The sequence below is a fragment of the Gallus gallus genome, chromosome 3 (assembly GCF_016699485.2).
Source record: "Gallus gallus isolate bGalGal1 chromosome 3, bGalGal1.mat.broiler.GRCg7b, whole genome shotgun sequence".
NCBI classification, from domain to species: domain Eukaryota; kingdom Metazoa; phylum Chordata; class Aves; order Galliformes; family Phasianidae; genus Gallus; species Gallus gallus.
In genome coordinates, this window is record NC_052534.1 from 87374273 (window position 1) to 87386753 (window position 12481).

Genomic DNA, 12481 nt, shown 5'->3' on the forward strand with positions numbered 1-12481 from the left:
CAATAGTTTCTACAAGGCAAGCAGTGAGGAATACAGATTTCTGAAGGATATTTCATGTAAATAGGAAACAGGAAATTAAGGTGGAGGTGGAAGTAGGAAACAGAAAAGATTACTGAACCTGACATCATGAGCAAGAAGGGGTTAAGAGGAAATAAATAAAAGGGTTTGCAAGTAAACATGGGATGCTAACACAATAGATCTTAGTCCGTTTAATGCTTGATCTAGCTTATTGGTACTTATATTTTATCCCAGAATTTTTATATTAAAATGACATCAGCTTTGGTCCTTTCTCTTTTGGTCAGGTGGGATGTATGTCCCGTACAAGGCGCAGAAGCTTTGCAAACACTGATGCTGCCATATGCAGCCTCGAGACCTCTGTTTACAACATTCTGCTCAACATATCTGATGTCAATGTTTTTTTAAAAGATACTCTAGATTTTGAAATGAAAAATGTTGGTAACAGTATGAGCCAGTGAAAACAAGAACAGAGGAATGAGCTGAGCTTTAAAAGAAATGTTTTATTTGGTAAAAAATAAAAGCAATAAATTATTTCAAGACATTTTTCGGTTTGTATATGTACATACACAGTATATCCGTAACATAGTTGCTATGTAATCTGGGAACTCCATCTGAAAAAAAGGATTTACATATCAAGTATCAATTTTAAATGAGAACAGCACAATCAATTGCTGTCAGTATTGGAACCAATTTGTCAGTATTAAAACCGACGTGATGGAATTCCTTCTCTTTCCCCTCAGAAATTACTCAGAAAAACCTATTTCAAGTTTTATGTGTTTGTAGCACTCCTCACGGTTGTTTTGCATCCTCTAGATCAGTGTTCCTCAGCTTTTTTTATTTTATTTTATTCAGTGACTGAAATATTGAAATACAGCTTCCAGTTTCAATCAGTAAAAATTACATTATGAATTTGCACTTTTATGAATCTTCTGATCTGACTTGCTTCCTTTGCTCTATGTGGAAATATATGCTAAAACCTTTTTGTTTGGCTTTGTTGTGCTTTTAATAATCTGAACTCAGTTCCATGAGACCTTTTGAAATCTTATGGATCAGCAGGAATCCATAGAACCTGCCCTCGGAAAAGCGATCCAGACCCTGAAACCAAGAACAATATTCTCATACTGGCATAAGTGAGATTTTGAAGAAACATGCCAGACATAGTATCAAAATGCAGTGTCAACATGGGTAAAATTAGACATGGCCCAAAGAAAACAATTAAATCATTAAAAGCAATTAAATCACATATATTCAGCAGTTTCCCAAAATATGTCAGCTAGGATTACACTGAGATTTTTACACCAATATTTAGCAAAACACATATAGTTATGGCTGGCATAATGTTTTATCCCAGGAGGCTTTAAACTATCATAGAATCATAGAATCATTTGAGTTAGAAGGGAACGTTAAAGGTCATCTACTCCAACTCAAGCTCAAAGACTACCCTCTTTAGGTAGGTTTAGGTTAGATACAAGGAAAAAATCTTTTACAGTGAGAGTGGTGAGACAGTGGAACAGGTTGCCTAACGATGTGTTTGATGCCCCAACCCTGGAGACCTTGAAGGTGAGGCTGGATAAGGCCCTGGGCAACCTGATCGTGCTGTGGTGTCCCTCTTCATTGGAGGGAATTGGACTAGATGGACCTCAGAGGTCCCTTCCAACTCTAAGGATTCTGTGATTCTATGATTCTGTGAACTCTCCTGCAACGAACAGGGACATCCACAGCTAAATCAGGTTGCTCAGAGCATGGTCCCAGCCTGGTACTATCCTCCTATTTTAAAGTTAAGTGGGTGTTTAATGCTTCGCTGGATAGGTTTTTCTGGGTATTATTCAAGGTCTTGGGAAATTGAGGACAACCAGTCTGCATTTTGAGCAGGCTGATTGCTAAATGAGGCAAGAACAGACAATGTACAACAAACAAGTAAGAGTCCTGTGTTTGAATGCTAATAAATGAGTTGCATTCATTTCTCAAACACAGTGAAATATTGCTACTCGTGCTAAGTCTTTATAATAATGATACTTGGACTGTCATCAGTTCTCTACTTCATAGAGACAAGAAGTAGGTTTTTTTCAGCTGTATTTACATACAGAAGCAACACTATCAAAATAAACATGAATCATGAGCCTCTTATCAGAAATGCTTATTTTCTCACCAGAAATCTTTTTGTGCTTGTCCGTGAAATTTTTAGTTAGCCTAACACATCTGATGGGAGAAAGGTGCATAGTCTTCACAGAATCCATCGGCTTCTTCTGAAGAGACGTCCAGAGATCTTCCAGAAATATGCAAAGATATTTTCAAGATGTACAAAACCTTGGTTTGGTAGTATAGGACCCAAAATCCTCCCAGATTTTCAAAAACAGGACTTATTTTTGCTTTAGAATTGCAATATATGAAAAATGCTTTTAAATACTGACCTGGAGGAGATTGCTAGAAGCCAGAAGTGAGTTAAGCAAAACTTAAGAAGTCGATGTTATTAATATCCAAACCACTAGCTTTACCTAAGAGCAATGTAGCTCTATTCTGCACTGTCCAAAAGAACATGGTTTCTTCCATCCTGTTTCTCAAAGCAGTTGTCAGAACATGCAACATTTCTTTGGCACCGTGTTCAAATGTAAAAAAAAAGGAGACCTAACTGAAAGTCTTTCTTAAGGGTTGGAAACAAAAATGTCATAGTCTACAAAAAGGTACTAAGACATCTGTAAGCACCTGTATGAAATTAAGAACGAAATGGCAAGATGGCATTTGAGCAGCGCAGACTTTTCTTATCACTGGGGTGCTAATGGCGTATGTATTCATGCAATTTAACACAAAATTGGAGAAACAGATCTCATTTACCATTGAACTACTGCAGACTTATGTTGTTCTAATTCTACTGCTTAAATCAAAATAAAGTTAAAAAAAAAAAAACAACAGCAAACCACAAATATTGTACTGTGCAGTATAATATTGATCTGGGGAATAAGTTCTTACTGATCTATGTTCGTTACACTGTTGTACAGCCACTTGTGGTTGTACAGTTTATGTCAGGAAAGAGCAAGGAAAAAAGTGCTACAAATGAAGAAAAGATAAATTTATCATACAGCACAGTGGAGCCATTTTAAATTTTATTTTTACATTGTCTTGTCACAGATTTTGGGATTATTTTTCTTATTACTTCTTCTATAAACCACAACATTCCCTTATATATTTCAGAAATCCAAAAAATTATCAAACACATTTTTTCTCTGAATGGTATTGCTTTTGTACCTATCAATGCACAAACATCTATTACCTGATAAGCTTTCTTTCTGTCAAGGTTTCTAACAAAAAAATATTGCCCTTGTGAATTAGACAGCCGGAAATTCAATTTGTCTTAATTTTTATTTACACAAAGTTCATATTCGTTAGCATGAATAGAGTGCTGTGCAAGCTCATTAATAAAATAACCAATGTTTTGCAACCTGAGAGGCAGTAAAAACTGTTTACTACAAGGCTGGAGAAGTGAAGCAATTAATTCACTGGGTATTACGATCATATGCTGAGGTGATTTATTTACAACACGAATTGAATGCGTGCTGTATGAGGGGTCTGTATTTCCTGTATGCACTGCCCTGAGCTGCCCATGGTGCTCCTGAGGGACACATTCAGTACTGTCTAACTCTGATCATCTGGATCTAACAGAGTTTTATCTAACGTGAAAATGACACATCATTTTTTGTGTGTTTCACAACTCCCAAGCCATTTGGCCAAAGGACCGTCATGCGTGGCAATACCTATTACTTCAGAACCTTACAAAACTGGGAGTACATTGGGTGTGTGCAGGGTGTAACAAACCTGCAATGTGCAAAGCACATTTAGGACACACTGAACAAAGTGCATCTCCTTAGGAAGAGCAGAAAGATCAAGACAAGCTTGGGAAAAAGGAAGTTCAGAAATATAAGCTCTACTCCTCTTTCCAAAAAGACACAGACTTTGCTGTGCATATGTATTTTTTCCACACTTTTTTACCCACACTATTCCACAATTTTGTGGAACAGGTGGGATCCTCCACAGACAGGAGGCAAATCAGACACAAACAGCTGAGCACTGCTTCCCCACCTATATCACACAATTCCAGTGGGAACAACAAGGCAGCTGGTCCTTGCATCACCTGCCTTGGAGCTCCACCAAGGGCTCCCTCATCTCTAAAGTTGTAGGCAGGGCATCGAGCTGCTGCTCCCACAGTGCCAGAGCCACATGCTTTCCAAGCAGCATTTTGTCACACCTCTAAAATAGTGGCGTCAATACATTATGTGTCTGATCCAACTTTCACTGAGGCCAGGGGTGATCATTTTCATTCAGTTCAATTAATCTTGGATCAGGCCTCAATGCAGGGTCTCTGAGGAGATACATGGAAACGAAAAAGAAAATTCTACTGTGATTAATTTTTTGTATTATGAAGCATATGAGCAGGCTCTTCACTGAAGGCACTTAATCTGCTGTGTATAAATACAAAATGGAACTATATATCTCTATAGGTGTCTTGGTAAATTATAATACCTGCTTTCTCAGGACTCTCTAATGAGCAACCCACTCTGGAAAATACAGAAAAAAATTCCTAAGTGTATCAAAATATGTTTCCCACATTCTACTAGAAAATGCAAAGAACTGTCACTTCAAAACTTGCCAGACAGCCCTTGTTCTCCCTCTCTCAATTCCTTCCCAAATCCAGTATTACATATAAACGTATGTCAGAGCTTATGAAGAAAAACTAAATATCTTCCCTAAACTTATCCACACCATAAGCACTGCTAGCACCTTAACTTACTTCTTTTGCTGTACAGTTAATTCAGGCACCATCCTAACATTCTGCCTTGCTAACATGTGGTAAGATTTACAAATAAGTGTAGTGCTGCACTGCTGTTGGCTGGGTAACTGGGTAAGTATGTTGTGCCTATGTTGAAAATATGCACATAATACTGCAGAGATATATCTTGCCTTGGGATCTGGGCCTGAAATGGCTGCTTCTGACAGGCCATTTAGGAAACATATATACTAAGGCATTTTAGCATGGAGTGATCAAGTGGCCAGTGTTTATTAAGAGATTCATAGTCTTTTCCATCCCAGGTAAATCATAGGTAAAGGGGAGACTGAAACTTTCAGCAGAGGATTGAGACACAAGACCATTAAAAATAAATACCATCCCCACAGTGAAACCATAATTACTATAATGCATCAACCTAGTAAGTTTGCCTGAGAAACAGTTTGAATGAAAAGCTTGTACTGCTTCACTGAAATCACTGTCAATAGCTTCAGCAAGTTCATGGGGGCCAGGGCATATTCTTAGTGATGAGATTTCCATGTAAAATCTCTCAACACCACAGGTAGCACAGACAAATGAACTCAACTGAGCTGGTGCATGAAATGCCTTTTTGATATTTTTAACGGACAAAGCCACGACCTCCACAGTGGGACTCTGGCATGGAATGCTGTAGGACCTTTTAGATCTAAGAGTGAAACAGTCTCCTAAAACATGCTCCTGAAACAGGAAGACCCTGCATAAGATATATAAGCTTTCAGCAATGAAGTTATCCAAATTTCTATTGCTGAAAATTTACAATTGCCTAAATCCCAAAAATGCTGAATTGCCCAGTGCCTGCTGCAGGTATGGTTTTTCCTAAAAAAGTATTTTTCATGATCCCACTGGTTCTCAGTAGTTGTTCTCAAAACATGCCTAAGACATCCTGAGAAGAGGCAGGAGTGCTAGCAAGGCAAGGATGTGAGTATGCCTTTCTAAAATGCTGACTGCCATAATCAGAGAAATGTCCACTTTCTTGTCTTCAGCCCTCTTAGTATGTAATTATGTAAAGTGTGGTGGAACAGCTTTTCAGAATTCAAATGGAACAAGATTGTCCCAAAGCATCTTGCAGCTAAATGGCTATGGGTGCTCTCCTAAAAGAAAAAGCCCACACCAAGGAGGGCCATAAGCCAGGTGGATGCTCTGGCTATGAGCTGCAGGTGAGAAGCGGATGTCATGCTGCAAAAACGCCACATCCCTGTGTTTTTCTGTACGTACTGATCTCCTATAGGCACTTAAAATCAAGAAAATTCTTATGACTGAGAGCCTGAATGAACACATAGATATACCCCCTTAGATTGCAGCTAGGTGCTTGGATACCTTCACTAATGTTAAACAATTACTGCTATCACCCTTTATTGATTTTTTATGAGCAGTGTCATATTGCTTGATGTGGTGGCTTTCATCAGTCCGATTTTTAGATGTCTAATTGCTCCTGGCCTTCTGATACTCCTCCTGACATAAAGCAAGAGGGTATGGAATATTCAAGCATTGCAGTGTTGAGCTTACAACCTCCCTCACGTGCCTGGTCTAAGTACTTGCAACCTTATTATAAAAAAAAAATAGGTTATTAAAGGCAGAATTGCACATAATCTGGCAATACTTTAAACCGACTGTTGCATATGAAACTCCAAGACTTACCTGAGAAGTGGAAATCCACTTTTTTTCATGGAAACAGTAGAAAAATCTAACAAAAAATTATTTTTAGAATACATTACAGAATACTGGCATGTTATACAAAAGGAATTAATTCACTGAAATTTAAACCAGTTATAAGTTCTTTTGAAGGCACCTTGTTTATAAATCGTTGGGGTTTTTTTGTTTCTTTTTTTTTTAACATTCATCCTACATTCACATTATTTTAGCCATGTAAACAAGTCTGTGAAAGCTTGGATTAAGGTCACTTTAAGACGTGTGCCAAATAGTTCAGAAAATATCGTATTAAATGGAAAATTCAATGAAGTAAGATCCATCTGCTGCCTAAACAGCTCGATATGATGCTAGGGGGTAAATTATTACTAAGATGGAATCTATAAGAGGGTTTAAAAATGAATTTAAAGATAATTAACATGCAGTGCATTAACATCTGTGTTTATCATTTGAAAATGTACATAAACTCTGAAACGATGCAAGCCACTATTCCTAGTGCTATCCTATTTTTAAAGGGAATATCTTTGGAAACAGTACTATTTGAAGTTTAAAAACACTCTCCATATTTCTTTTCCCTCACAGGCAAGCTTACAATATGCTAGCACATACTTTCTTCACAAAGAAAATGTATAAAAGTAATCTTACAATATAAACACTATAAACAACTCCCTTGAGACATTTTCTGGACACAGAATTTCAGTAATGACTGAAGTATAATAATTCTAGGATAATTATGTAAAAATATGTACATTCATTCAAGAAGAAACCTAAGTAAGTTCTACAAAAGTTGTTCATCAGCCTTGTCCAGTTAGGAATGTACAGCTTTGCTATTCTTGCTGTATTTCAACAACAGTAACAGAAGTTTTACTTGTTTTTGTGTAGAAAGTTCCCAAATTTCTGCATAAATCCTCTCAGTTTATTTTCATTAGGCTGAAATGGATGATAAGCAGTTGAGTTGTAGCTGACCAGGTGATTACTCCTGCCATAGTTATTCCCTAAGGTCTTGCTTTTCATATCTGAGAGATGTGAACTGCTATTTAGTGTATTTCCTGCAAGTTGACTAGCATTTTCCATCTTATAGAATGGCTCAAAGCGACTATAAACACGTCTTTCACTTGAACGAGATCTGAGATCCTCTTGATGTTTTGAGCTTGCCAGTTGCGGTGTCATTGAAGTTGCTCTTTGTAGAGCACAAACAGGGGCACTTTCAGGAGCAGCATTTGTGGTAATTTCCTTTACATCTTGATACTGAATCTGTTCTGTATTAAATCTTGGGGTAGATGCATCTCCTGCAGTTTCTATGAACTTAGTTTCAAGGGGGCACAAGACAGGACACTTTTTATTACTTTCATCAGATGGAGGTTTTTGAGGCTTTGGTGACTTTGGAGACTTTGGAGACTTTGATGGACTCGAAGTGACATCTTCTTTACTTCTATTCAAGCTACCTTGTGAATTTGATGTGTTTCTCTTTCTCCTTGGGGAAGAATCCGTCTTATTCTCAGAGATCTTTGGTTTTTGATTCTCTTCTTCAGAAACTAAAGTGTCAGAACTACTACACATTCTGTAAAAGGCAGGACCTTTGTTTTTTGACAAGATTTCCTTCTTGTCTGGTGTGAGATTAAGAAGTGACCGCAATTTTTGGGATCCTTTCTTTAGAAAACTTGGGGAATTCTTACTTTCTTTCTTTGATGTGCAGTCCTTACCAGACTCCTCTTTGATAGCTTCAGCAAGAACAGCCATAGAGATTGCCTTGGTAGCAGTTGGGCTCTTCAGCTCTCCTTTGAGATTCCTTTCCTCCTGTGGCAAATGGTTGGCCATACTATGCAAACTTTTAGAGTTCTTCAGTGTATCTTCTGGAATTTTTGGACTAACTGGCTGCTTAAGCCTATGCCTAGTCAATGTGCTGTAAACGTAACTGGACGTGTGTTTATCGGCATGAGGGTCTAATATAGACTTTGAGTTAAACATGGGAAAACTTCTTCTTTTAAGCATATTTTCATTTTGAAGATTTTTCATGTTTTCTGCATGTTTGTCTGCACAGAGCGTTGTGTATAAATAGACAGATTGGTCCCCTAATGCATCTGAATTTACAATAGGCTTAATGTTTTCTGCCATTTGAATTTTGTGGTTTTTGGGTGCCTCTGATTTAGGTGAGGCATTTGTGCTAAGCTCTTCTGAAGTATTATCTGTTCCATTTTCCAAACTTGGTGCATGATTAGATGTTCCTTTAGGTGTTGCACTTCCCTCTGACCCAATTATAGTTGAATTTGAAGAACTTGCACAGCTGCTTACCTCCTGTTGTTCGGGTAAAGTTGGCTGAAACACTAATGACGATCGTAAGCGAGAATGAGAGTACAGGGCATGAGCTTTAATATTTTCAGTTGTGTCATAACCATCATATCTGTCACCCAAGGCTGATCCATTAGACTCTACTGGATAATCAGATTGGTCATTTAAATATGACTTAATTCGCCAGTTACGTAGAAATGATTTTGTTGTGTGTTCGAGCGTTGGCATCCTTTGCTGCAGATGGCGGATTTGATTATCTGTCCCATTAAAAGACCTCCGTACAATTGAATTTCTCTCTGCAAGATTTACCTTTGGTCGTGAAAATTGATCAGCAAAACTTTGTTGGGGTGTATTGTAGTTATTTGCATATCCACCTCGTAATGAAGATACAATACTAAGGCTATCAGATGGCATTTTCCAAGTATTCGATGGATTACTGGCTCTATTAATAGCTCTGTTGAGCAGTAGGTAAGGTGTTCTTTCTGGCTTCTCCCCAGCATAACTATGCCTCTTCCAGTGCTCATTTTTTTCACTAGGTTGATACTGCTGGATTGGATTCTGCATATTAAAACTTGGATGAAATGGTTGTTTATTAAAAGATTGATTTCTCAAGCCAAATTTATCTATTTCATTTACTGCAAATCGTCCACGAGCTTTCAAATAAACAGGATCTAACTTGTGAATCTTGTCTTGTCTACCAAAAAGGTTTCTTTGGCTAGAAACTGAAGCTAAGGAAGACACTGAGTGTTGGTATGTGTCATTATGCCAGAGTGTCCTGCGGCTGTTTACCCGCACTAATTCTGGGGCAAATGAACTAGGAACAGAAGAACGGGCATACAGTGTCCTGAACTCTTCATCAAAGGATTCAACCAGCTGTCCTGTTATAACTTGAACCATACTGAGGTTGGTTTTTTCAAAAGACCACATAAAGCTGAAAGAAGAAGAAATGACCATTAGGAACAGTTCTTTTGAACTAATATATATCACTGGTCCTTGAAAAAAAAAAAAAAATCAAATAAATGTGGATTTAGTAAATAAATAAACTGGTAGCAGGATTCACAGAATTTGCTTTTAGAAGACATGATCTAATACAACTTGAACTCAGTGGGAAACTTCCACTGCTTTCAGTGGGAGCAGAAATAACTAAAACACCCTTATAAACAGTGGATATTGCAAAAGGTATTCGCAAGTACAGAATACTGGAACACAAATACCTAATGGTACAAAATTACTTCTACAAAGACTAAGCCAGAATTAACCAGATCCCCTCCTGAGTCAGAGAACAGTAACGTATGGTTATGTGTTGAAAAAACTGCATTTGAAATAATACATGAAACTGTATGGTCTGAATGGTCTGAATATACTTTATTCTAAACATCTTCTCAAAAAGATGCTCCTCAAAATTGTCAAAAAGTTTCATGTTCTAGCATGCACATGAGGATGAATATTAACATTTCCATTAATTGCAACATACAATATCCTGATGAAGGAAGTTTTCTTTCTTTCAATTGTGCATAGAAAAGCTGAACCATGCTTAAATCTAACAAGCTATGGTTACTTTATAGCAACAATATGAGATAAAATACATTAACTACATTAAGGATGTTTCAGTAAGCGTAATATCATGGTGTTGAAAGTATGTAATTTGTAGATTACAACAAATAAAAAAAAAAATCTGTCCTATGATCCTAATCTAATGCCAAAAATAATTGGGAAAAAAAAAAGTTAAATGAAAGCAATGAACTTGTTCTATTTGCATTTCTTGTTTGTGAGGAAAATGATTTGTTGCATTCACGTAAATAGCTTGCTGATTTTATTTTATTTGCTAGTTTTGAATTTTTGGGGGGAATAGTGTGATGAGCTTAAACAAAATCATGATACATAATATTTTTTTTCTCTTTTTTTAAATTTTCACAAAAACACTTACTGAGAACAGTATATTTTGTAATATTTGTAAAAAAAATTAAACTGAGTTCAGAGAGCAAGAATGCAGAAATACTCATCTTTCCTGCTATATATCACTGAATTCTTTTTCAAAGAAAGCTTAATTTCTACAGAAATTGGCGATTCCAGCCTCTGTGCTAGGTCTTAAAGTCATGTTATTTTTCAAGAAGAAATGAGAAAACCTATCACATTCTCACAGACTCTAACAACGTGTGTAGATGTCAAAGCAGGCAGACTCTCTCTGGACTCCCTTATACTGACTCATTTATGAACTTCTGACTTATCTCACTACCATTTACACACATCAATCTAAATTAGATGCTGCTTGAGTCTCAGCGGAAATAAAGAGACAGATTTTCAAAAGTTTACAGTAGTGGAAATATACAAAAATCAGTGCCTAGGTATCTGGCACCCAGGCACTAGGCTGGCAGAAATTAATTCAGTAGGCCAAAAGAGAGAAGTGAACCATGAAGATAAGAAAAATAATCTGTGAGATAAAACTGTTGCTGCTTTAACTTTTTTCCAGCTCTGCAAAGCTGTAAGTTTTTCTGACTTCTGCTTTGCAAAAATATATTAGAATTCAAACAGAAAGTGGAATAATCAAACGCATCCAAATATAAAGAGACACTCTGCTCAGGAACATGATTTAGTGGAGGGTTGTTAGGGTAGTATGGTTAGGCCATGGTTGGACTCAATGATCCTTAAGATCTTTTCCAGCTTGAGCAATTCTAAGATTCTACGATTCTATGCCAACTTATCTTGGACAATTCTGAATTTGACCATGATATAATACAGAGTGACACAGAGTAGGTCTGTAAGATTACCACAAGGAAAAGGTATCGAAAAGAGCTTATGAAATTTTTTGAAAGCCTTTTCTGGAGTGAATATTAAGAAAGAATAACTCAATATAAAATAAATCGGGATTTTTATCTTCTTTCATCAAATCTTCAGAAAAAGCAAAAGATATTATCCATTATGTTAGCTTCCAATAAGTGTCTATGACAACTTATAAATTACAGTAAAGGTAATCAAATTTGCCCATGGAGATTCCTTGAAGAATTTTTAGAAATGGAAAAAAAATATTTATTTTGCAGTAAGTGAAGTACTGAGATGACAGGTAATCTATGAGCACCTCGGTGACAGATCTTACCTGTAAGAACCATATACAACTTTCTTACAGTCAACCAGAAGAAATTTTTGTTCCATTTTTCCATGGAATTTTGCTCCTGTTTTAGAATAGTAATCTTGTCCTTTTACTGTCCGTACTCTCATGTTCTGAAAAACATAATTGAAATACTTTAATTGATACACTATATTTGACATTTAGCATCCAGGGCTTTGAAATTCAGTCTGGAGAAGAGGAGGCTCAGGGGAGACCTAATTGCTTTCTGTAACTACTTGAAGGGAGGTTGTAGTGAGCTGGGGGTCAGCCTCTTCTCTCGTGTAACTAGTGATAGGACTAGAGGGAATGGCGTCAAGCTGCGCCAAGGAAGGTTCAGGCTGAATGTTAGGAAATACTACTTCTCTGAAAGAGTGGTCAGGCACTGGAATGGGCTGCCCAGGGAGGTCGTGGAGTCACCGACCCTTGGAGGTGTTCAAAGAATGTTTGGATGTTGTGTTGAGGGACATGGTTTAGTGAGAAGTATTGGTGATGGGTGGATGGTTGTACTGGGTGATCCTGTGGGTCTTTTTCAACCTTGGCGATTCTATGATTCTATGAAATCAGAGGTACAGGAGAAGAGTTAAATTGTCGCATATCACTAAGCT

At 37.2% G+C, this 12481-nt stretch overlaps 1 protein-coding gene across 2 annotated transcripts in view; it reads right to left on the reverse strand.

Moving 5' to 3' along the window:
- Positions 1-498: 498 nt before the first annotated feature.
- Positions 499-12481, reverse strand: part of FAM83B (family with sequence similarity 83 member B) — a 55145-nt gene continuing 43162 nt past the window's right edge. For both annotated transcript variants that reach the window (XM_426203.8, XM_015284902.4), the window contains exons 4-5: positions 11865-11989; positions 499-9701 (exon numbers count right to left, since the gene is read on the reverse strand). In XM_426203.8, coding sequence (XP_426203.3) covers positions 7346-9701; positions 11865-11989 — 2481 coding nt within the window. In that variant the 3' untranslated portion in view covers positions 499-7345. The remainder of the gene's footprint in view (positions 9702-11864; positions 11990-12481) is intronic.